The following is a 26,994-nucleotide window of genomic DNA, read 5'->3' as shown; positions in this document are numbered from 1 at the left end:
AGACCCATCTTGAACATTCTTTGTCCTGTGTAATGTGTTCTATGAAGAATTTTGTATTGGATGAGTTGTAGATTTAAACTGTCTGTCATATTAAAAGCATTTAGACATATTTGCAGCCAAGAAGGTTGACTGAGACTGATAGATAGGTCTGCCTCCCATTTGGAAGTTGGCAAGGAATTTGAATCATCTATTTTTGACATCGACCTGTATATTTTTTAAAGTAACTTTGGGCTACAAAGTTCCATAAATTCTGCTACTGTGGGAGGAATTTCCAAGTCTATTTGATGAAGGGGGAATTTCCTAAGTATAATGGATTTGAGTTGCTGATATTCTAGAAATCTGCTACTATTAATTCCATATTGTGATGACAGAGTGTCAAAAGATAAAATTCTTCTGTTATGGATAATATGCTCTAAGTAATTAATTCCTTTATTAATCCATTGTTTAAAGTTGATCATATTTTTGTTTAAAAGAATGTCAGGGTTGTTCCAGATAGGTGTGAGATTACATGGGATTATTGATGAATTGTTTTTTTTAAGAAATTCCCACCAAGCTGTCAGAGAGGTGCTAATGTTGACGCTTTTGAAGCACTTTAACTTTTTTACACTGAAGCTGAAGAATGGAAGATTAGAGATTTCCACATTGTCACAGAATGTTTGTTCTAAGTCTATCCATGGTTCATCTAATGGACTCGGTTTAAGCCATTTTAAGATATATTGCAGCCTATTTGCTAAGAAATAATGTTGAAAGTTAGGCAAGTCTAAGCCTCCCCGATCTTTAGGTTTTTGTAATGTTTTTAAACTAATCCGGGGTGGTTTATTCTTCCAGAGAAATTGGGAAGTGTATGATTCTAGTGATTTGAACCAGTTGGAGGGAGGTTTCATAGGAATCATGGAGAACAGATAATTGATTTTGGGTAGAACCATCATTTTTATCGTAGCAACTCTCCCCAAAAGTGAAATGGGGAGTGACTTCCAGCGAGCGAGATCTTCTTCTATTGTCTTAAGAAGGTTAGTGTAATTACATTTTATCAGTTCTGAGAGCCTGGGGGGAATATTTATGCCTAAGTATCTAATGTTACCTGATTGTAAATTAATGTTGGATGGATTTCGAAACCTACAGTTAATTGGTAGGACTGTGCTCTTAGACCAATTAATAGAGTAGTCAGATAGTGATGAGAATTTATTAATTAGTGAGATTGTTTCAGATAATGATGTTTGTGAGTTTTGGAGGAATAGTAAAATATCATCGGCATAAAGGCTTTTTTTATGAATTATATTTTTGGACTGGATGCCCTTTATCATTTGATTCTGTCGAATTGCAGCAGCTAGTGGTTCAATAAATACAGCAAAAAGTGAGGGAGAGAGTGGACAACCTTGTCTGGTGCCCCTTTGAAGATTAAAACTTGGAGAGGTTTGATCGTTCGTCCTGACTCTCGCATTAGGGGAGCTGTATAAGATTTTGATCCAGTCAAGAAAGGAAGGTCCAAAGCCAAATCTATTTAAAGTAGCTAATAAGAATTTCCAATTCACTCTATCAAAAGCCTTCTCTGCATCCAGAGAAACTATAGTTGTTTCCAGGTTATTGATGGTAGAGTAATCTATTATATTGATTAGCCTGCACATGTTAACAGAGGAATATCTGCCTTTTATAAAGCCTGTTTGATCAGGGTGTATAATAAGTGGAGTTACTTTCTCTAACCTTGCAGCTAAAGCTTTGCAGATTATTTTAAGGTCTGCATTTATCAGTGATATGGGTCTGTAGCTAGATGGAATTGTGGAGTCTTTGCCTGGTTTTAACAGTACAATTATGCTGGCAGAATTCATGTTTTGGGGTAAGTAGCCATTTTCCTTTATTTGTGTCACCATTTTGAAAAACGTAGGGGCCAGTGTTGTCCAGAGTACTTGATAGAACCCTGCTGGGAAGCCACCCGGTCCTGGGGCTTTTTTACATGGCATATGTTTGAGGGCTTCATGTAGCTCTTCTGCTGTAAGGGGGGAATCTAAGGCTGTAACGTGTTCCTGCTGTAGTCCTGGGAGGTCTATATTATTAAGAAACTGATTTATGTCATTATCTGATGGATCTAATCGGGATGTATACAGATTTTTATAGAAGTCTCTAAAAAATGCTATTTATTGTGTCAGGGTCATGTAAGATATTACCTGCTGGATCTTTAACAGATGAAATAGTTGCTCTTTCTTTGTTTGTTTTTAGTTGACTGGCTAAAAATTTTCCAGATTTGTTGCTGTGTTCAAACCTCTCCAAGGGTAACCTTTGCACCAGAAACTCCGTTCTTTCATTGATTAATTTAATTCCTGAACATTTTGTTCAATTCAAGTTTCGCCTTCCTTATTTGATTCAACGTTTGTTCATTTGGTAAAGCACTGTAGGCATCCTCTAATGACTTAATTCTTAATTCTAGTTCTGATATTTTTGAGTTATCCTTTTTTTTATATGATGCAAAAGAGATCATTTTTCCTCTCATTACCGCCTTACCTGCTTCCCACAGAACACATGCTGAAACTCCTGGTTTATCATTATTTTCTAGGTAAACAGCCCATTCTTTTGTGAAATAGCTGATAAAGTCAGGGTCTTTAAGCAGTGCTGTATTGAATCTCCAGCTTTTAGCAGGTGGTGTGATTCTCGTATTTCTTACAGTGAAGGAAACTGGTGCATGATTGCTGACTGTAATGGGGTGGATCTGGGTGTCTGAAATCATACACACCAACGAGCTGCTAACCAGGAAATAATCTAGCCTGGAATATGAGTGGTGAACTGAGGAAAAAAAAGTGTATTCCTTGATATTAGGATGAAAAGACCGCCATATATCGCAAAGACCAAGTTCTTCCATATATTGTTTAACAGTGTTTGTAGACTGCCAGTTTCTATTGTTTTCTGAATTATTCATCCTGTCTACGGGACCCATTACCAAATTAAAATCTCCTCCTATGATGGTGTGCTGTCTGAGTGTTCTGAGACAGTTTTAAAAAAGGAATGAAAGAAGGAGGAATCATCCACATTTGGCCCATATATGTTAGCTAAACATAACTTCATATTTTGGATAGTTAATGTCACTATAATATATCTTCCCTCTGGATCTGTGGTTCTGTTGATTTCTGTGAATGTCACTTTTCTATTTATCAAAATGGCAACCCCTCTCTGTCTGGAGTTATAGCAGGCGGAGTAAACATGAGGAAATTGTGATGTAGAGAGAGCATCCACTGAAGTATTTGTCATATGAATCTCCTGTAAGAACACAATGTCTGCCTGTAGATCATTTATCCTGTTAAAGATTTTTAGTCTCTTCTCTCTGGTCCCAGCTCCGTCTTCAAGTGTACAGAAGTAGACATTTGAGGATTACAAACATCATAAGACACCTCAAGGCAAAAGAGCTGTTGGGGAAAATTGTTATGAGTTTGGTTTGAATTAAGTATTAGACATATATGCATTGATTTGCTGTGATCCTGCTGTGTTTTGTGTCTATGCACAAAGCTTTCTTTAAGTTATATGATCCTTGTCTGGAATGTGCAGACAAAGTCTGAGACAGGAAGAGTTTCCTGCAGGGCATCTGTTTTTGTCAACTGCTTGGTTGACCAGTTGTCTAAAGGTTAGAGGTTAAAGGTAATAAAGTAATATAGTGAGTGATTGATGCTTAGTGAGTTCAGTTTAGTCTTAAATAAGAGATAATGATTGTTTCATATGGTCTGCCCAGCAACTAGGAGGAGTTAAGCATGGTTTATAATCGGGTGTTACTTCAGCATCTGCAGAGAGCGTTCTCTCTCCAAGCTCCAGCGTGTGCTTGTATTAGTTTATAATAAAATGTTCATTGTAAGAAGACAGTTGACTCTTAGATGTATTACAACTTCTCAAGACCAGAGTATTTTCCACCACAGAGCTTCTAAAGGGGAGGTTTGAGTTTCTCTCACAGAAACACACAGAGAGCGGGTGTTATGGGCCTGCACAGAGACAGGTTCCGGAGAGATAAGATAGTGGTCTTCACAAGCATTACAACATACAGAAAGTCCTTGTAAATCTTCCGTCTTCTTCCAGCCAAAGCTGGGAAGCTACAAGGGAAGAACTTTCCAGGCGTTTTGACATCATGAAATACACAAAGTCCTTGAGAATAATAAAGCTTCTCTGTTACCAGGCTGAGAGGTCGGAGGGAAAGTCCCCATTAGGATCTTAAGCTTTAGAAATATTATAAATTACCTTAAGCCTGTGTTAACCTTGAGCCTGTATTTTCTATGCAACTCTCCATCAGCAGAGGCCGGCAGACAGCTTGAAAAAGGGAGGGGGGAAAGTTTCTTCACTATCTCCTATAGTCAAATAAGAGTTTCCAAAAAGTTATAAAAAGTTACTACAAGAAGTTATTAGCGTTACTAACGTTAATCAAACTATTGTATTGCAAACATTAAAATACATATAGCGTTAAAGCTTGTGATAATCATGTAAAAACATTTGTGAATCTGCAGTGAATATGTAATTTCAGAGTAACTTTTCTCGGGTCAAAAGGTCGGAGGCGAAGCTCCTGACACTTTCTCCTGGTCAGACTTTCAACAGGGTGACTATTAATAAAGGTTGATTGTAGTTTTTGTTTTTTGTTTTTTATATATATTTATTTTTGTTTTGTTGTTTCTAAAGCAGCTATGTATTTGATATAAAGCACTTCCATACATACCAGTGTCATATCTTTGTTCAATGTATTGCATTAAAACAGTGATTTTAAAACCCTAATTATCCCTCCGAGCGCTTTTACATTTCCATGTTCACCTAAGTGAACTTCTTTGAGTGTCTTGCTTTAAATGAAAATAAATAAAAAAAGAGAGTGACCTGACCACTAACTTATAATCCCCTTCATGACACCAGTTCTCTCACTCCCCAGTCATAAACCATCAACGTCAAGACAAGGCAAGTTTATTTCTACGGCACAATTTAACAAAAAGGTGATTCAAAGTGCTTTACAGAGATAATAAAACATTAGAATATGAGAAGCATAATTTAAACGTAAAACAGGAAAGCAAAGAAAAAGAAAGAACATTAAGTTAAGAAAAATGTAAGTTTGGAATTGAAATAAACTCAAAATAACTTTGAATAAAAACAACAGAAATGCAGCTGAAAACAAGTGGTCTTTAACCTCGATTTAAATAAACTGAATGTTTCAGCTGATCTCGGCCTGAAGACAAAAAGAGCTATTTTAAAACCACATGCTCACAGGTAATATGTATTTTTTATGTTTGTAAAGCCTGCAGGAGATAGTGACAGGAACTTCCTCTCTGACCTCTCGGCCCTCCGCCTGAAGACAAAGAGCTACACTGAAACCATGTGCTCAAGGACTTTATGTATTTTATGATGTTTGTAATGCTTAAGACCGTTACAGGGACTTTCCCTCCGACTTCTCAGCCTGAAGACAGAGACCTACATTGATACTAGATTCTCACTGGTCAAACAAAATATTAAAGAGAATTTCTCGACTAGATTCTCACTGGTCAGATCTAAATACCAAAAGAGAACCTCTTGACTGGAGTCTCATTGATCTAAATAAACATCAAAGAGAGGAACTCATATAAAAACCAGTCTTAGTAACAGTTTGAGAGTTGAACAGTGCTAACCCTGCGATGGACTGGTGACCTCTTTCCTGAAGGCTGATGGGATAGCAGTTCATAATGAATGAACCAACTTATCGATTTCACACACGATTTACACACACATGCACATGCATGCAGACACAAATCAAATGAAATTTATTTGTTTAGCACTTTTCACACATGAAGCAGTGCAAAGTGCTTTGTATATATTAAAGCAAAATAATACAATTTTATGGACACGTAATCATTCACACATATAAACACACCTAAATCCCATGTTGCAAAGCACAGCTAGAAGCCCTCTGCCTTCTGAAACAACAAATAAAGAATTACATTCTTAAAAACTCCTAGTTTCTGTTTCAGAACTTAATGCACTAAAAATGCAAATAAAATTAGACGTAACAAACAACCCTCAGAATCATCAGCATCTTCCACTCTCTTACGACCTGGATCGCAGTGGGTAAGGGCCACAACATAAAATAAAAGCGTGCCAGACAGAAAATAACTATTGGGAATTTTATTGTCCCATATCAAGAGAAAAAAACAACACACACCCCAAATGGGAGGAGGCAGGGGGTGCAAATACAATAATCTCTCCAGAATGTGGGTGTTTAATGTATATGTGGAGCTACCAACGAAGCAGCACTTTGGCAGAGTTCGGTGCAGCTGAAATCAGCCTAAACTGGCAACTCTGACAGGGTCAGTTACGGCCATTAGGACAGCAAAGTTTCTGCAAGCAGCCTGCAGCTTTTGTTTATGGAGAGAACTGCAGCGTTGAGGATCATTATGACTTGTTTAGATAGCATTGTCAGAAAGCCAGTGGCTGCTTCACGAGCCGCAAGTCAAGAGTCAGAGGATCCTTTCCGTACTGAATGAGGAGACTGAGCAGAGGAAATTGGAGGCAGATGTAACATACTTATTAATTACATTAACTTTTGAGTCATTTTTATTTGTGTGTTTTGTACATTAACCTCTGTATAACCTCTGTGTTCAGGAAATGTGGGTAAGTTATGGAGTCAGGAAACACACCAGCCCATTTAAATGGGTTTATTCTAGATGTCTGCCTCTAAGTTTGGCCTCAGAAGGTGATTGAGAAGAGAATTAAAGTTTTATTCTGAGAAGGAAGAGGTGAGAGGCCCATGAACATTGATTTGATTTATAATGAGGCTGTAAAAAGACTGAACTCTCTGAGACTAAAATTGATGCTGATATCCTGCCTGAGTGAGATTATCAAGCCAAGCTGCTCCTCTCAGGAGATTTCCTAAAGCAAGACCCTTCTGGATGATTTAACACCTTCAGAAAAAATCTGTTTATAAAACAGGAAACATTTTACTGAAGCCTGCAGTAGGAATCAAGCTTTAATACACGTTTACCTCAAAGATAAAGTCGTTTAAAAGAAAAAATGACTGGATAAGAGTAAATTATTGGACATATCGCTTTTTATGATTATTTAGCTGAACGTACTGAGTATGATCATTTCACAAAAACCATGTGTATGTAGAGTAACCGGCATCAGGTCACAGCAACTTATAGGAGTCGTTGCGGCAAAGATCAATTATATGAGGGCCGCTGTGGGCTAAACTCGGGGCTCTTTGTCCAACGCGCGTTCCAATGAATTCCAATATACTTCTGTATTAGCGACACATTTATTCTTTCCATTAAGTTCCATGATTATTTCCTACACATGAATAAACGTTACACTGACTATACAGACTCCTCCAGTATGTGTGATGCGATACACGGTCAACAAAAAATGGACTACCCCCAGCTCACCCCACTTCCTCATCCATTCATCTAAACACCGGTGAGTTGGTACCTTTCAAACATTTTGACACACACATACACACACCCACTAACACGCCCACTACGCCGATGCTGATGCTGAGCGTCCTGTGCCACCTTATGAATATCCACACATACTATTATGGCTCCTACAGGAGTATTGCATTTTTCTGTCCCATTACTTCTTGCATTTTTCAAGGTTTTTATCCACTAATGAGGAATAACCCCTAAATTATTTGTTTTCATTCCACATTATAAGAAAAATAAGCAAAACAGGAAAAATATCAAAGGGGTGAATAATATTGCAATTCTGTGTTGTCGTGGAAATCCAGAGAAAGAGATCTTTGTCTCAGGGTTTTTTCTTTTCCAGCGGCAATCATGAGAAAGTGTCCACAATGACAGATTACAAGTCTGACAATCCCCCTGTTGGGATGGGGGGGGGTAATGCCCCAAAGACATTCGGATGACAAGAAACACAGTCTGTCAAGTCATGTCACATCAGTGTAACTAATTTACAGCCTCATCCTGAACCCTAATAGGAGGCCTTGTCTGGTACACAGGATGCATGCAGTCTCTGGGGAATGGGGTGGCAATCGCTCCGGTGGTAGACCTCATGGTCTATGGTTTGAGTCCTGCTCCCCCACACCGCTGCAGCCCTGAGGAGGACACGATTGTTCTGTGAGGGCAAATCCCAAGCCCAGAAAAATGCAGAGGTTTGGGTCAGGAAGGCGTAAAACTGAGCCAGTTGCAATGATTTGCTGTGGTGACAAGCCAAAGGGGAACAACAATAACAACCACGAGGGAATGACAGTCAAAGCATAGCTTTATGTTTTTAACAGCTGTGGCTGAGACAAGGCCTGCACACCTTCCACCCAGACATAGTAAATTGCCAAAACATTCACTCAGAGCGGCTACCAAATGGTCGGAGTTGATCTGAGGTGATGCAGAGTGCATGTAGAGCCGCAGCTGAATCACAGAAATACACAATAATACTGGAATATACCGAAAGATACAGCTCAACTCTACTTTATGTATAAAGCCTTTTAAACAACCAGTTGGAACAAAGTGTTGTTGACAATCAGCTAAAATAACGAGAGAATAAAACAATTAAACAAGAGATAAATAACACAATAAAACAAGGAGTAAGAAATTAAATAAATAAAACAAATGAATAAATAGTCAATAAAACCAACAATTAAAACCAAACCACATCACACTAAACCAGAAACAGTGTGACTCGGGGCTAAAAGCCAAGGAATAAAATGGGTTTTAAGATGAGTTTTACAGAGAAGAAGCACAGTGTAAGAACACATAGTTAAGGGTCATCATTTCTCCAGGCATGTTTCATAAGTTTTTTTTAATATGATTCTGTTGAAGCATGGTTGAAAAGCAATGTCTAACTTTCGTTCGACGGTCTGGGTGTCTGTCCTCCTTCACCATTAATCTACCAGTAGAGCCCACAACTCTCTCCACCAAACTGCCTCTTATTTCCCAACAAAAAGTGTGGATTTATGTCTGTGGGGGAGGGTCACTTACGGGTGGACTCTCAGACTACCCCTCCCTACTTTTAACAAGATTTTCTCCTGAATCTGCTAAATATTCTGGTGCATCGTCCCCATCTTCTGATTAAACTCTTTGAAATGCTAAAAATGTGTTTTATATTCTTATAAATGTGAATAAATATTGATCTCTTGAATCAGAAACGTTTTAATATGACTTGTGAGGGTGTAAGATGAGTAAAGATTATGTTTTTTTATGTTTCTTAACTAAGTTTGGCCTCCCTTTTTTTCTTTCTTTTTGAAATTTATTCATTTATTCAATGCAACTTTATTTAAAACTCACTTTAAAAACAACAAAGTTGACCAAAGTGCTACAATGTGCTAAATTAAAACTAAAAACAGAGCTAATAACATATAAAAGGACACGTAGGTGTAAAATGCATTCCTTTTTTGTAATCATAACAGTTCACAAGACTTCTTTTTCTTTTACATACCCTAAAGACTATTTTTAAATCACTCATGTGAATATTTGATTCATTCATTCTTTTCATTGTTACGATCACAAACTCAGTTTGTGTATTTTTTGTTTGGAAAGTCATGGAAATAACTGAGTGTGAGAGAGAGATCTAGTAAAAGATTTATTAATTTATTGCAGATTGCAATCTGGAGAAGCACAAATGAGGACTGTACATCCTTATGAAGATTGCTTTCTCCTGCTCCTCCTTTTACACACACCGGCAAGCATTTATCTTTCCTGCAGAAGACAAACAAGTCTGCTTCTTATCGCCACATGGAACCAGAGAAGGTCACTTCTCACTTTACTTCTAAGTCTTTGTTGCTGAATGCATTAAGGTTTGTCTTGTTTGGATTCACACTGATGGATCAGGGAGCTCATTTGCAAGAAAAACCCTTCATGTCAGATAAGACAAGATAAGATAACAAAAGATAAAAAAAAGGTGGAAAAAAAAGCATTCTGCTGATTTTAATGATCTCTGTGTCAATCTCAAGCAAAGCTGTTGTTGGAAACTGCCTCAAGGATAGTTTCAGTCTAATTCCAAATTATTAATTCCAAATTAAAAAAAACATCATGTAACCGTGCCTGCACTGTAAACCGCACCCTGGGGGTCCTACAGCAACAACTGAGAGAGCCAGATGGGGTTGGGGGAAGGGTGTCCTTAGCTGGATGGTGCTTCACTTTATTGGCCAGCTTGCGTGAACTCCTTGCAATAAATAAAACGTACACACCTTCTCACTGATCTGAGGCTCTGCCTTAGTGAGAGATTTCACTCTGACACCTATCCAAGCAATCATCAAGTGAGAGGGAGGGCACGTCCTGGACAGGTGGCCAGTCCATCGCAGGGCCAACACAGCGAGACAAACAGTTACGCTCTGGAATCAAATCAAATCAAACTTTATTTCTTGAGCGCTTTTCATGCCATGGGCAACACAAAGTGCTTTACAAGATAAAATCAAGTCATAACAATTAAAACAAACAGTAGATAACAAGACATTTAAAAACAATAGACAAGTTCTTTCCACACACTCATAATTAAAAAGAAGGTCAGATAAATAAGAAGGCCCAAGACTATTAAGACATTTATAAACAAGTAAAAGAATCTTAAAATCAATCCTGAAGCGCACAGGAAGCCAATGCAGCGACTTTAAAACTGGTGTAGCATATTCCCGCCCTCTGGTCCTCGTCAGAACTCGTGCCGCTGAATTCTGTATAATTGTAGGCTGGAAAGAGACTTTTTAGGAAGACCAGAGAGCAGGGCATTATAGTAATCTAATCTACTAGAAATAAAAGCATACATCAGCAACTCTGTGCTGGCAAGAGAGAGAAATAGGTGGACTCTGGCAATGTTTTTTAAATGATAAAATAAACGGTTTTTGTTACATTTTTTTATGTGTGGAATAAAATCCAGCTCAGAGTCAAGAAGAACACTCAGATTTCTCACACACTGGGACTGATTAAAATGTTGTAATTTTGATAAAAGGATCTCTCTCTTGCCTTCAGGACCGATAATTAAAACTTCAGTTTTGTCCTGGTTGAGCTGTAAAAAGTTTGCTGCCATCCATGACTTTATCTCTGAAATACAGTTAAAAAGAACATTAAGTGGCTCTAAGTCATCAGAGGACACAGCGATGTAAAGCTGTGTATCATCAGCATAGCTGTGAAAATCAACGCCGTGTCTCTTGATGACGTCCCCAAGTGGTAACATTTACAGGTTAAAAAGTAACGGGCCTAAAATTGATCCTTGGGGAATCCCACATTTTATTTCATAGGTTCCTGAGGAGCATGTATCCATACTTAATAATAAATGATAATAATAATAAGAAGAAAACCACTTAAGAGCAATACCTGAGAGGCCCACCAGACTCCTGAGTCTGTTTAATAAAATCTGATGATCTCCCGAATGTGGCACTAAGATCCAGTAGAACAAGAACAGAAAGTTTCTGTGAGTCCAGGCTAGATCTGAGGTCACTAACAATCTTTAAGAGAGCCGTCTCCGCACTGTGGTTAGTCCTAAAACCAGATTGATATTTTTCTAAAATGTTGTGTTTATTCAAAAACTCATGTAATTGAGTAAAAACAACTTTTTCTATTATTTTACTTAAAAACAGTAAGTTGGTAATTATCAACCATGTTTGGATCTAAGCCACTCTTCTTCAGAAGGGACCTTACTACCGCCATTTTAAAAGCAGAAGGGCATCTGAAGAGAGTAGTTTACTATGTCTAAAAGCTCACACTCAAAGAAACCATAAAAAGTTTTTAAAAGATGTGGGAATCGGGTCTAAAAGGCAGGTTGTTGGGTTTAGCAGGGAGAAAACTCAACCAAGCATCTTTGCATCAACCAGAACAAAATACTCCAGTGTTTCCTCAGATAAAAACAATGCTTCCGATCTGTTAAGATCAACATGATGCTTAGTTAAAAGATTGGATCTAATAACATTGATCTTACTTCTGAAGTGGTCTGCAAAGTTCTCACATGCAGGACCTGTTACTATCTGTGTTCATTAAAATATCAAATATCAAATATATTGTGAATTTTATACTTCCATGTGTCTTATCTTTCAGTATATTCCAGTATAGCCAGTTTGTGTGTTCATGTGTGTAGCGTTCTGCCTCCATTAATTATTAAGTTATTAATAATCTCGTACCTCTGGAGCACCACCCATATTTCAAGTTAATTTAAGATTCAGGCTAAGATGGGAAAACCTGAGATTAATTTCAGTCTTTATCTGAGGTCGTCAATTCTCAGAACAAGTAACCCAGAAATAATGACGAGAACGGATGCATTGATCACACATATTTATGAACAATGATGGTTAACACCATAGACAGTCGGATGAATGAATCAATGATGAAGAGGATATAGTAAATTGTGAAATGGAAACGTCTGTATGGAATTTAATTGTACTACGTCAGATGAATAGTAAATTGGATGAAGTGAGATGAAAATCAGGAAGGAACAGGTTTCTGTGAGGAAATTACCAAAATAGATCTGCAGAATTATCTTACTTGAATTTTGATAAAAAAGAATTGTGTTCAAGGATATTAAATTTGGATGTAAATACTAATTTAATAATTGAGTTTAAATTTTGATGTACTGTTCGGACACAACAAATGATTTTCAGAGCGCTATGAAAGATCCTACTTCAGACGCAGACCTTCGGAGCTGGCTGACCGGGTGGTTGGTTCCTGGGCGGCAAGTCTTCGGGGCTTGGACCGTTGGGCGTCGTGAAGGGTAGGTCCAGAGCTACTCTGATGCCTGAGGCCCGAATCAGCGGGTTCCAGCAGCGGTGTCCGGTGGTAATGAGTCAAATTGGTCAGAATAGGAGTAGTTCCAGGTTTCATGGGTAAAGACGCAGGAGAAAGGTTTGGAACAACAGTTCTGGTTAATTACTGATCTTAAGAAAAATTACTGGGTAAAAATAAACAATTGTTGTGGCACCTTCAACCAAAATGTTAACTTCCTGTTCAAACTTATCTATTAAGATCTTGCATATGAAACAAAAACTGAACAAAGGGCTAAGAAACATAAGAAAAATTACAAAGAAACTCATTAATACAGAAGGTTGCAGAAAGTATAAGAGAAAGCAAGAGGGAAGCAAGAAAAACAAAGGAAAAGCACAGAGGAATAAAGAAAAAGGGCAAGGGCCTAAGTCCTGCTCTCAGCAAAGGCCGACACTTTTTCTCTGTGCTCCTGTTTCCTCCCTCTCCTCCCACTCTGCCCTGCGACTTTGTCCTGTCTGACTCTGAGCCACTTTTTACATCTCTTTACTTCTACTCAAACTACATCATGGATTTGATCGGCTGGTCTATCAACGCAATTGATCAAATTTTCTCAACCCGAAAATCGGGCACAGGGGAGCCACATGTCCTGAGGGGACGCTTCCGGTTGGATACGTTCAGGACTCATCAGCCAGATGGAGACCTATGTGTCTGTAGGTTCTGTCCTCTGAGGACGTGGAGGATGTTTACATCTTTGAATTACTGGTGATCGGGATTCTGCTGATTGGCGCTGGTGGAGTCCTGATTTACCTCAAGACCCGTGAGATTCTGGCAACAACTGGCAGGCTGCCAGAATTCTGTAACGGTATGTGCTGAGCTAGCAGTGCACAGACTCTTGGGTTGACCGGACTCGACCGTAAGCAGGATGCCAGTCTGGTCCAAACTGGACATCTGGCCGCGGTCCCAGAGCTGGTCCGCAAAATCGATAACAACATGGAGAAAATGTCTGCTAGAATCGGTGGAAATTGACCCCCACCCATTCGGCTGTCTGGATCTGCCTGAGATGAGCTATGGACTCAAGATCAAGGGCAAATTGTTTTCCTCGTCTGGAACCCAAACAACAATCATATCTGGATTCGGCTTCCTAGCTGCCTTGGGCCATCGCAACCCCCCCCTGAGAACAGAAGAAGACATGTTGACAGATGCTCTGTCCCCCTCCTCATCCACCCCAGCCCCCTCCCTCATGACTCACCGCCTTCCTGGACTTTGTGTGTCTTGTTTTGGTTTGTGCTTCAGTGTATGAGGTTTTTTTTCTCTGTTTTTTCAGACCGCATCTACCTGGTGCGGCTCGGAGTTACATGACCTTTTTTTGCCCTCGACCCCCTATGATCCTATTGTATCTCTGTATTGTAAGGCAGCGCTGGTATACTAGCTGCATGGCCTGAGCTTAAGCTCGGTTCTGTATAGCTCTTTAGTCATGAATGTTACATGTCTGTATGTCTGACCTTGGACGAGCTGGCTTGAACTCTGAATTTCCCCTCGGGGATGAATAAAGTATCTGATTTTATTTGAAGTCCATTTTTAAACAAAAACTGCCATGCTTGATCCAACCAATTACACGCTGTTCTTAGAAGGGCCATGCTAAGCTTATCCAATAAGGACATTTTACATATTTTGACCGGCAAGATAGACATTCTTTAGTTGGTCACACGGTGGCGCTGGTACCTTCCTTTTCTTTCATCCCATTTCATATGAACACAAGCTTGGAAGAAATTAACCAACAATTATTTAATAAAGCATTCATAACTCATTCAGAATTCAATTAAGTAACATAAAGAAAGGTAAAGTTCAGTCATAACAACTGAAACAAAATCACTTAGAGCAAAGTTAAATCAGTCAAGAATAAGATCAAGAAACAAGAAACAGACAGATGTATCCCGGCTCCACCAAGTCTGTGGGGTTTGATGGAAGGTGTCACTTCTGACAAGACACAGGATGGTTAGCTGTATCTCTTGACCTGTGGATTTGTAGATCGTAGTCAAAGTTTTATTGAGGACATCTGTGGGTGTTTATCTAGACTGATCCAAGAACAGAGAATGTAGATTAGGGCATTGTAAATCTTTTGAGTCGTCTGCAGAAGATTGGGGGGGGGGGGGGGGGAGTCCTCCTCACAGGTCAAATGGTCCCTCCTGTCCTGTGTAAAACAGTCTTACTGTATAGAGAGAAGAGAGGAACTATTGTTTAATCCAGTTCAAATGTCTCATTAATCCTGGGAGGGCAAGATCGCTACAATGTGTGATTCAGTAACCTTCACATAAACCGTGCACAACCTCAGTTATCCTCTGAATATCTGGTAATCATTCATTCATTTTCTGAACTGCCTAATCCAATTAGGGGTCGCGGGGAAGCTGAATCTATCCCAGCAACCATTGGGCGAGATTCTGGACAGGTCTCCAGTCCATCACAGGGCCACACAGAGAGGCAAACAACCTTTTATACTCACATTAACTCCTGGGTTACATAAGGTTACACCATCGTGCACCGTTACGCATTCTGAGGGCAAATCTCTCATGCAATGGTCACAGCTTACTGGGTTTGAATGAAATGTAAACAGTCTTTGTCCAGGTGCAGCTGTGATGATCAGCAAGCGACTGCTGGAATTTGTTTTAACCTTGATTCCCAGGCAATTGTATGACAGCTAAATAAATGTCCCAGACAAGGCCTCGCTGAAGGATTTCTATGTAGCTGCTCAGACAAAAGGATGAGGGAAACGCTAAAACCTGCAGGATGGCAGCTCTCGAGGACCGGAGCTGATGATCCCTGACTTAGGTAAACAACCAGGTAATCACTAGTCATCTCTCATTTCTGCTGTTCACCAGTGAGTGGTGCTTTATCACAGCTGATAACATAATCCACTCAAAACCACTTTATCCTTATTTATGGAGATTCTGACAGTTTCCAGGTCTTATGTTTCGTTTATAGCCACAGGATGACCCATTTGATGCAATCCTTATGTGGTGTATTAATATTTGATATTACATACCAACTTTCTCATAAGAATTGCGTACTTTCCTGGTCAGCTGCAGAGGGAACCTCGGCCGCGCGCTGGGCTCCGCGGCCACGTGCCCTTTCCAGACAGCACTCAGCGTACAAAGGATGATACGGCAACGACGTGTTAAAGAAGTGACAATCTATTGAGCGTTGTGAATAAAATACAGATTACAGAGTTACGCCGGTGTAGCAGGGATCGGGTGAAGTCTCCCCTTTCCCGTGCTGCCTTCCAATTTAAACTCTTCCACCCCATTTTCCATTCGTCTATCCACATCTCTCTCCTCGTGTGCCTGCCGCGTGCCACATTCCAGGTCACCGCGACCGCACCATCTTTTTTCTCTTAGATGGACTTTATCTTCAGATAAACAGTGCAGACAAACATTGCCTCAGAGAACATTGCAGATCACTGTGATCGTTCCTTCAACTCTTAGAAAAACAAGATCTTAGATCATCCTGTCCTGCAGTTTTTACTTTACCACACTTACAACAATCATCCTACATACTGTCTAAATTTATGAATGGACTTAAACATCTCAGTCAATCAATCTTTACTTATGAAGTATTTTTCATACAATAAAAAATGTAGTGCAAAGAGCTTTACATTAAAAGTAAAAGAAAGAGAAAAACAACAAAATATAAATACAGTAAACAGGTAAAATCCTGTCTCATGAGGCGCTGTCCCAACGCCGTTAACTGTATCGGAAAGCTAAAACATGGGAAAAAATAAAAGATGTTAAGACTAAATGAAAATTTGATAGAATAAAAACATCAAGCATAAAGATAAAGATATAGTAAGAAACCCTAATGCATGTTTTACTTAAAAGCACCCATATATATATATATATATATATATATATATATATATATATATATATATGTATATGTATATGAAGCTAGGATGGAGGCGCGCACAGATGCAGCGGCTCTTGGCCTTATGTTTCCTTTTTTTCTTTTGCTGGGTGTTCTACGTCTTTTATGTGCTGATAAATGCTAGCTGTTCTGACTTACTGGATACTGGTTTCCAGCAGAAGATGCCATTTCCACTGACTTTCAACATTCTGGATGAGTTAGCGCAACCAGAACCATCTCCGTGGATTATTGCCGGGTCGGACCAGGGATTCCCAACCCAGGTCCATGAGGACTGGTGTCCTGCAGGTTTTCCAAGTGTTCCTGGTGGAACACACTTGACTCAGACATAGACTAAATCTGCACATGTCTGTTGAATACACATTTATTTGAATCAGGTGTGGTGCAGCGAGGACACTTGGAAAACCTGCAGGATGCCGGTTAAGGAGCCAGCCTTTCAGACCTCCACTGCCGAGCCTCTACCTCGCCAACGCCAGATCTATTGTGCAGAAAACTGATGTTCTGGAACAACAGCTGGCTGGAAATCGTCATGTCCGGGAATCTGTGTGTTTATTATCACAGAGTCTTGGCTACACTCTAATATTCCGTTGTGACAGGAACAGCGACTCTGGTAAAAACAGAGGAGGTGGACTCCTCTTCCCAGACCTGAAGTTTATGTCAGTGAAATGCAAACGACTTTTTCTACCTAGAGAGCTCATCATTACGGCCATCTATGTAGGTTGCAAATGTAAACACTGCCATTTCGCTGCTGCTTGACGTCATCAACAAACTTTAGCTGTGCCACATTGTTGCTGGGGATTTTAAGAAGGCAGACCTAAAAAGTGCTCTTTCCAAATTCTTGTCTCGTCTTGTCTTGTCCTGTTTTGTCCTGTTTTGTCCTGTCTTGTCCCGTTTTGTCCTGTCTTGTCTTGTCCTGTCTTGTCCTGTTTTGTCCTGTCTTGTCTTGTCTTGTCTTGTCCTGTTTTGTCCTGTTTTGTCCTGTCTTGTCCTGTTTTGTCCTGTCTTGTCTTGTCCTGTCTTGTCCTGTTTTGTCCTGTTTTGTCCTGTCTTGTCCTGTTTTGTCCTGTCTTGTCTTGTCCTGTCTTGTCCTGTTTTGTCCTGTCTTGTCTTGTCTTGTCTTGTCCTGTCTTGTCCTGTTTTGTCCTGTTTTGTCCTGTCTTGTCCTGTTTTGTCCTGTCTTGTCTTGTCCTGTCTTGTCCTGTTTTGTCCTGTTTTATCTTGTCTTGTCCTGTTTTGTCCTGTTTTGTCTTGTCTTGTTTTGTCCTGTTTTGTCTTGTCTTGTCTTGTCTTGTTTTGTCTTGTTTTGTCCCGTTTTGTCTTGTCTTGTCTTGTCTTGTTTAGTCCTGTTTTGTCCTGTTTTGTCTTGTCTTGTCTTGTCTTGTCTTGTTTTGTCCTGTTTTGTCTTGTCTTGTCTTGTCTTGTTTTGTCTTGTTTTGTCTTGTCTTGTCTTGTTTTGTCCTGTTTTGTCTTGTTTTGTCCCGTTTTGTCTTGTCTTGTCTTGTCTTGTTTTGTCTTGTTTTGTCCTGTTTTGTCTTGTCTTGTCTTGTCTTGTTTTGTCCTGTTTTGTCTTGTCTTGTCTTGTCTTGTTTTGTCTTGTTTTGTCTTGTCTTGTCTTGTTTTGTCCTGTTTTGTCTTGTCTTGTCTTGTCTTGTTTTGTCCTGTTTTGTCTTGTCTTGTCTTGTCTTGTTTTGTCTTGTTTTGTCCCGTTTTGTCTTGTCTTGTCTTGTCTTGTTTTGTCTTGTTTTGTCCTGTTTTGTCTTGTCTTGTCTTGTCTTGTTTTGTCCTGTTTTGTCTTGTCTTGTCTTGTCTTGTTTTGTCTTGTTTTGTCTTGTCTTGTCTTGTTTTGTCCTGTTTTGTCTTGTCTTGTCTTGTCTTGTTTTGTCTTGTTTTGTCCCGTTTTGTCTTGTCTTGTCTTGTCTTGTTTAGTCCTGTTTTGTCTTGTCTTGTCTTGTCTTGTTTAGTCCTGTTTTGTCTTGTTTTGTCTTGTCTTGTCTTGTTTTGTCCTGTTTTGTCTTGTCTTGTCTTGTCTTGTTTTGTCTTGTTTTGTCCCGTTTTGTCTTGTCTTGTCTTGTCTTGTCTTGTCTTGTCTTGTTTTGTCCTGTTTTGTCTTGTCTTGTCTTGTCTTGTTTTGTCTTGTCTTGTCTTGTTTTGTCCTGTTTTGTCTTGTCTTGTCTTGTCTTGTTTTGTCTTGTTTTGTCTTGTCTTGTCTTGTTTTGTCCTGTTTTGTCTTGTCTTGTCTTGTCTTGTTTTGTCTTGTTTTGTCCCGTTTTGTCTTGTCTTGTCTTGTCTTGTCTTGTTTAGTCCTGTTTTGTCTTGTCTTGTCTTGTTTTGTCCTGTTTTGTCTTGTCTTGTCTTGTCTTGTCTTGTCTTGTCTTGTCTTGACTTGTTTAGTCCTGTTTTGTCTTGTCTTGTCTTGTCTTGTCTTGTTTTGTCCTGTTTTGTCTTGTCTTGTCTTGTCTTGTCTTGTTTTGTCCTGTTTTGTCTTGTCTTGTCTTGTCTTGTTTTGTCTTGTTTTGTCTTGTCTTGTCTTGTTTTGTCCTGTTTTGTCTTGTCTTGTCTTGTCTTGTTTTGTCTTGTTTTGTCCCGTTTTGTCTTGTCTTGTCTTGTCTTGTTTAGTCCTGTTTTGTCTTGTCTTGTCTTGTCTTGTTTAGTCCTGTTTTGTCTTGTTTTGTCTTGTCTTGTCTTGTTTTGTCCTGTTTTGTCTTGTCTTGTCTTGTCTTGTTTTGTCTTGTTTTGTCCCGTTTTGTCTTGTCTTGTCTTGTCTTGTCTTGTCTTGTTTTGTCCTGTTTTGTCTTGTCTTGTCTTGTCTTGTCTTGTCTTGTCTTGTCTTGTTTTGTCCTGTTTTGTCTTGTCTTGTCTTGTCTTGTTTTGTCTTGTTTTGTCTTGTCTTGTCTTGTTTTGTCCTGTTTTGTCTTGTCTTGTCTTGTCTTGTTTTGTCTTGTTTTGTCCCGTTTTGTCTTGTCTTGTCTTGTCTTGTCTTGTTTTGTCCTGTTTTGTCTTGTCTTGTCTTGTTTTGTCCTGTTTTGTCTTGTCTTGTCTTGTCTTGTCTTGTCTTGTCTTGACTTGTCTTGTTTTGTTTTGTCCTGTTTTGTCTTGTCTTGTCTTGTTTTGTCTTGTCTTGTCTTGCAGGTCACTTAAGGACACTGTATAATAAAAACAGGCATTAAAACAACAACAAAAGAAGCAGTAAAAAACAACATAAAACCACAGGACAGAATTATTACAGAGAAAATGCTTTCTTGAAGACGTGTGTTTTGAGGATGGATTTGACCAGATGTAAACAGTCAGTGTTACGGATGTCTGGAGGGAGGGCATTCCAGAGGTGGAGAGCTGAGCGACTGGATGCTCTCCTCCCCATGGTGCTGAATCAGCAGGAAGGAACACTGATGGCTGACCGGAGGGAGCGGAAGGGGGTGACAACATGAAGGAGACCTGACAGATAAGGAGTGGTGAGGTTGTGGATGGCCTTGAAAGTGTGCAGGAAGATTTTAAATTCTTTTCTTGATTTAACCGGTAGCCAGTGCAGCTGCTGTAGGATTGGGGTGAAGTGGTGAAAAGAGAGAGTCTTGGCGATGATGCGTGCGACTGAATTTTGAACCATTTGAAGTTCAAGATGGTATTTCTGTGAGAGACCAAAAGAAGAGAATTGCAATAGTCAATATGGGAAGTCTCTTAAACTGACCTCAGGTCTTCATGAAGGCTGTTCCTCAGGAGGACCAGAAACACTTAAAAAAAAAAAAAAAAAAAAACTTCTTTATACCAGTCCAAAGTTTGGACACCCTTTCACATTAAATCCAATGAGAAAGTGTGTCCAAACTTTTGACTGGGAGTGTATGTCCCAGCACCATCCTATGGATAAACCAGAGACCAGCTCCTGACGACCTGAGAGCCCTGGGAGGTACATAAACTAGAATAAATCAGACTAAGGCCTTACACATTTTTAAAAACCAATAAGAATATTTTCAAACCAACTTTGAGGCACAGAGGAAGCAAATGCAGACAATTTAAAACTGGTGTAAAACATCTGAATTACTGATGCATGTAAGTGTATCAATATTCTTATTATTTTTGTTTTTATTTATTTTCATTCTTGTTCTTGTTTTAATTTTTCTAATCCATTTTATGGTCAGTATTGAGATGTCTCGCACTAGATCTGGATGTTTCTGAGATGTTCTGCTGCACAGCACAATTCAGCTGATGCCCGTCCTGGTCTCTAGTTTTTGGTTTTTTTTTTCTTAAACTTGAATATTGTCATTCTTTACTTAGAAGAGATAATGATGGAGTAGCTGAAATAATTTAATCTCGGAGATGCCAGTGTTGTAAAGTTGTTGTTTTTTATCTTAAAAAAATACACCATGTTACAATAAAGTTCCTACTGCAAAAATATAGATGACATGGCAAGTATTTATCAAAATTAGTTTCAGTGGAATTCAGATATATACAAGTATATTTATATTTCACCTTCCATGCATGAATTTATTTTAAAAAAACAGTGCAACATTTTTTTAAACGTGTATTTTACCTCTACAGACATATGCAATGATACTTTATTTATCATGATTTTTTATTTATTTTGATGTATTCCATAAAATATTTATAAAATAATATATAAAATAAATAATATAAAATAATATATCATTTTAATTCAATTATGTCTTCTATAAAATATAGCTGTATCATATTCTTTTCCTATTTATTGCAAAGTCAAGTTTGCATATTTACATATTGCTCAATTATATCATATATTTATTTATTCTCCAGTGAGTGGAAACGTATTGCAGACTAAGTAGCAGACTTGTGCAGAGCTTGACATCAAGCTCTGCACAAGTCTGCTAATTAGCCACACCAATCAGGTGTGTTGCAGCAGGGAAACTCCTAACATTTGCAGGTCTGTGGCACTCGAGGACCGGAGTTTCCTTCACCCTATCTATTAGATGACTCACAAACATCCATCAATGTGGTTTATTTACGAAAAAAAAAAAACCCACCCTCATTCATGAATGTGCAAGAAAGAAAATTGAAAATAGGTGTCTTCTTTATCACTACTCTGCATGAAAGGGTTAAAGATAATTTAGTCAGTAAAAACTGGGCGTAGGAACCTTTTCAGCGGAACCATGTTATGGGTCCCATTTTCAGAGGGACTGTTGAACATTTGTCCGACATTGTTTTGTATTCGTGTGGAAAGTGGCGCAGACCCTCCATCAGGTCAGTTCCGAGCATCATGTCGGGACTTCTCTCCCGTCGTGTCAAAAGTTTTCTCAAACTACACATCTTAACAAAAAGATTCACCTCAAAAACTTCCCATTCGGATGATTACATCAGAAGATTCATCAGGGAGAACACCGAGATAACCGGAGCTCAGAGCCTGACTCCTGAGATCAAGCTGAGACTCTTCACTCCCGGCTGCAGATTCTGGACAGAAACACCGGAGCTCTGGCCTTTCCATGACCCTTTCTGGGCCATTTACTGGCCAGGAGGACAGGCTCTCTCCAGGTCAGATGACAAATCCCATCCAGAAACAAAGATGATGGTGTGAGACGTTCTTCCTGATCCCTTCCTCGCCCAGGTACGTCCTGGATCACCCGGAGGTGTGTCGGGGCCGAGCGGTCCTGGATCTGGGCAGCGGCTGTGGAGCCTCGGCCATCGCTGCAAAACTCGCTGGAGCTGCTCATGTGGTGGCCAATGACATCGACACAGGTATTCATTTATATATAATTAATCTATTTAATTCAATCTTATATGTTTATGCCCCCAAGAAATGAAAAACATAATAAAATTTATCAGTGAACCTACAGAGGATGAACCAAAAACCCTGCTTCATTCATTATTGTCGGTGTTTTACTGATCACTTGCATTTTTTGTTTATTTTGAGTGAAAATTGGAAAAGGAAACAAAATATAGGAAACAGTGTTTTAAAAAAGAAGTTATTGAGATGGTAATAAGCAGGAGATGATAGCGACAGTCACTCTAAGCTTTTGTTTATTCAGTTTTTTCAATTCAAGCTTTATTAAGGACACAGAATCCTGATCCATAGAAATCGGGAAAAAAAAGGTACAGTTGTGCTCACATGTATTCATCCTCTTTCATTAAAGAAAAGGCTGAACAGTCACTCAAATAACTGGAGACTTAAAAAAGGAACAATAACTAAAAATTTGCAAAAATATAATTTAGTAATATAAGACACTGTTTTTTCATTTTATTGAGTTGAAGAAAGAAAAAACAAACAAACAAACAAATTGGTCCTGGACAAATTAGAGCATTTTTCTGTTGAACAGTGGGACAAAATACCTGTCAACAAGTGCAGAAGTCTGACTGAGAGGAACAGAAAACACCTGACTGGAGCGGAAACATTAAAGGATTGTTCAACTAAATATTAGTTTATGAGTGATGTAATATGTAATAAATTATTTTATTTGTTTGCTTTTTTTAAAAAATATATCTCTATTGAACCAGAATTAGAAAATAATGTAATGATTTTCATATTTTTTTAAATTTATTATTACCCCTTAGTCAATTTCAGCTTATTTTACAGGCAGCTGTTTTATTTTTCCTTCTTTAATGAAAGGGTATGAATAAATATGAACACAACTGTAGATACAATAAAAAAAAAATTTTTTTAAAGTGCAATACAAGAAGAATTACAAATATTGGCAGGAGTGCCAGTTTTTCCAGATGTTAGATGTGAACCTGACAGAGCTTATCTTAGGACAGACCAGAGCTTGTACAATATCATTGGACAGTTTCAGAGCTCTGCAGATGAATGCATAAGGACAATGTCTGACAACAGCAGCACAAGATCTGACATTATTGTTCAACATCTGACTGGCATTGCTGTGTCTTGGGATTTTCAAGAGTATTCTCAGAGAGTCATGTATGCTACTGTTAGGGACTGCATGCTTTTCTATTTGTTTACACCTTATACACCTTTATTTTGTTACCATGTTTATATACATATATGTATATTGTTAGGGGTTTTTTTTTAACCATATTTAGTCTTTTAGTTATCATGATAAGTTAGTCCAGAAGACATTCGTATGCATATTCTTTGACAACATGTTTTATGACTTCCAGTTGTTATGCTTGCACAGAAACAGATGTCTTGCACCTCACTCCATCTCCATCTATCCTACATCTTAGTATAATTCCATGCACACACACACATAGTTTAGAGGAACAAAGGTCAACACCTATATGACTCTCGTATGCATACGCCTACGCTGTATGGTTGTTGTGTATAAATAAACTGGTCTTGGGCTGCTCTTGTTGTAGCTGGACTCTGATGTGCCACGTTGCACGAGAGGCTACCCTTGCTTGTAAGAACATAGAAACCATCTCTGAGTCTTTGAGAACTTCCCCCTGTCTCATTATGTGTGTGTGTGTATATATATATATATATATATATATATATATATATATATATATATATATATATATATATATATATAAATATATATATATATATATATATATATTTATATATATGTATGTATGTGTATATATATATATATATATATATATATATATATATATATACACACACATAATGAGACAGGGGGAAGTTCTCAAAGACTCAGAGATGGTTTCTATATATATATATATATATGTATATATATATATATATATATATATATATGTATATATATATATATATATATATATATATGTATATATATATATATATATATATATGTATATATATATATATATATGTATATATATATATATATATATATATATATATATATATATATATATATATATATATATATATATATGTATATGTATATATAGAAACCATCTCTGAGTCTTTGAGAACTTCCCCCTGTCTCATTATGTGTGTGTATATATATATATATATATATATATATATATATACATATATATATATATATATATATATATATATTCATTCATTCATTCATTCATTTTCCGAACCGCTTATTCCAATTCAGGGTCGCGGGGAAGCTGGAGCCTATCCCAGCCGGCTTTGGGCGACAGGCAGGGTACACCCTGGACAGCTCGCCAGTCCATTGCAGTATATATATATATATATATATATATATATATATATATATATATATATATATATATATATATATATACTGCAATGGACTGGCTGACATGAACTTCAGTGCTGACAACATAAAACATGTTGTCAGCACTGAAATTATTATTCCTGCTTTGACTGCTGTAGGAGCCCCTCCCCGGCTTATTCCATCTTTTGTTCAGCTTGCCTGATCAGTTCTTCCCAGATCAAAGCTTGTGGATTAGTACGGGTCTTTCATTCTGTGTTTATTCAGCGTACTTCAGTTATTCTCTACATCTACAACGACCAGTTGTTCCTCAGGAAAGCCTGAACCACCTGATACAAGCTGTCTTGTCATTCCTGTGAGGAGTCTTCTCTGAGTTTCTTTGGTACATTTCAAAGCTCTTTTTGTTCTGTTCTCTGTCGAGATGGTCACACACTGCTCCAGTAATGCCGACATCTGGGGTCAGGGAGGTGTTTCTAACTCCAAAAGACCCGCTGTCCCTGATTTCAGTCCAGTTCTTGTGTCGTTTGGTTAAACATCTGCCATGTTTCCCTGCTTCTCTTCATTATGAATGACTTCTAGGCAAACACACATCATGCATCACGCTCTTCATGAGTCATGTTGTTCATTCAAAAACAATCTTTTGTTTCTCTAACTCAGTTAATTTTGTCTTTTTTTTATTGTAATCAAACTGATGGATGAGAACAAAAGATGTGTTTTGAGTTAAGCGTCTTTCTTCTGAATGATTCAGAGGTCTTCAGTGGCTTAATAAACACTCCTCTAGAAACGGTCGGGTACAAGTCAAGCAGCTTGTCCACAGAAAACTCAGAGACCTTCAGAAAGCCCTGAGAATTACTCAAGACGGCTCAAAGCTTACGAGAAAGTCCGACTTTCTGGGTGGAAAATATACAGAAAGCAGAAAAGCTCAAACTTTTACTGTCTGTTTGTGTTGCAGTTGCGTCGGTTGCAATCCACATGAACTCAGAGCTGAACGGCGTGGAGCCCCCTGCTTGTGTGACTGACAACATGATCGGCTCAGAGCCTGAAGGCTTCGACTTGATCTTGCTGGGTGACATGTTTTATGACGAGTCCCTCGCTACCAGCCTTCACAGCTGGTTGGACCGCTGCATCCAAGTTCACGGCACCAAAGTCCTGATCGGGGATCCTGGACGAGCCCAGTTTGAAGAACACAGCATCCGACGGCTCCTGCAGCATCTGGCCCGGTTCGAGCTGCCTCGGTGTGTTAAGGAGGAGAACTACGGTCTGACCTGCAGCAGTGTTTGGTTGTATCATCCTGACCAGTAGCAGAGTGACTCATCTGGGCTTAACTTTGATGCAGTTTCCTGTGAGTGAAGACTTTGTGCATCAGAATTGGACTTATCATGTGATCCCAGCTACTACAAACAAGACATTTCTATTAAACTCAGTTAGACCACAAGCTTAACCAAGTGGGCAGCACGAAGATGAGTTTGGCAAAAAGAGGTTGTGGGAATGCTGAAAGAGGTAAAATCCTGAGAGCGTTTTGGAAGTAGCAGGTAGGAGGAGAAATATGACGTCAGCAGCAGAAACAGCGCAAGAATCTGCCAGAAGATAAATCACAATTCATATTTCAGCAACTATTTTCCAAAACTGCTTTGATTGTGTTGTTTTTTTCTTTCTTTTGTTGTTACTTTGTGAAAACTATGAATAAAGTTCAGTGAGTCTGCTTTTTCATGCTTGTCCCTGTTGTTTGTTCAGTTAGTATTTACATCGTGGAACTTAAACTGAACTCAGCTCTCAAGGCCGCATTTACATCGGGTGGCACAGATGAACTGGGGAAAGTTCACAGACTCACTCGCTGAACACACACACTCACACCCACTGTCAAAGACACACTCTCCTATCTTTCACCCCCTTCTCCGGTCCTCACCCCTTTCTCCACTCACAGATGGCAAGTTGGATGGGCGCGCTGCTTGGCTGGCTGCGACCTCACTTGGCCGTCTAGGAGATCCCACCCACCCCCCCTCCCATTTTGTGTGTTGTCTATTGTCTGAATTTGTGCTTATGTTTGGAGGTGTGTTTTGTTTTGCATCTTTATCCTTCCCCCTTTAGGTGAAGTGTTGAGATACTTCTTGTCTTTCAACACCCACCCATCCTTCCTCATGTCATCTTTTCCTCATTTATAAGGCAGCGCCGGTAAAACTGGCTGCGGGGCCAAAGCTTCAGTTTGGTTCTGTAAATTTGTCATAAATGTCACATGTCTGTATGTCAAACCTTGGACAAGCTGGCTTGAACTTTGAATTTCCCCTCGGGGTTAAATAAAGTACGGTATCTTTGATTTGATTTGATCATTTCCTGTTGAATTTAGCGTTGTTGAATATCACTTCTCGGTATTTTTTCCTTTTATGGATCTAACTTAATCCAAAGCCAAAATAAAATCTGGTCACATTCTGTAAAAGCCGGCT

The 26,994-nt window shown here is 38.8% G+C and overlaps 1 protein-coding gene across 1 annotated transcript; it reads left to right on the top strand.

The window, feature by feature from the left end:
* The first annotated feature begins 21,739 nt into the window (after positions 1-21,739).
* Positions 21,740-26,159, top strand: etfbkmt (electron transfer flavoprotein subunit beta lysine methyltransferase). The gene is made up of 3 exons (XM_079253835.1): positions 21,740-22,013; positions 22,087-22,217; positions 25,506-26,159. The coding sequence occupies exons 1-3, from the start codon at positions 21,742-21,744 to the stop codon at positions 25,853-25,855; spliced, it is 753 nt and encodes a 250-aa protein (XP_079109961.1). The 5' UTR covers positions 21,740-21,741; the 3' UTR covers positions 25,856-26,159.
* The last annotated feature ends 835 nt before the right edge of the window (positions 26,160-26,994 follow it).

This window comes from Telmatherina bonti (genome assembly GCF_933228915.1).
Source record: "Telmatherina bonti genome assembly, chromosome: 2".
In the NCBI taxonomy this organism is placed as follows: domain Eukaryota; kingdom Metazoa; phylum Chordata; class Actinopteri; order Atheriniformes; family Telmatherinidae; genus Telmatherina; species Telmatherina bonti.
This window is presented reverse-complemented; position numbering and strand designations above follow the sequence as displayed.

Bases quoted from the DNA above. Each gene is read 5' to 3' on its own strand.
- etfbkmt (XM_079253835.1), top strand. From the start codon at position 21,742: ATGTCGGGACTTCTCTCCCGTCGTGTCAAAAGTTTTCTCAAACTACAC. The intron at 22,014-22,086 runs GTCAGATGACAA...TTCCTCGCCCAG, and splicing joins GGAGGACAGGCTCTCTCCAG to GTACGTCCTGGATCACCCGG. The intron at 22,218-25,505 runs GTATTCATTTAT...TTTGTGTTGCAG, and splicing joins GGCCAATGACATCGACACAG to TTGCGTCGGTTGCAATCCAC.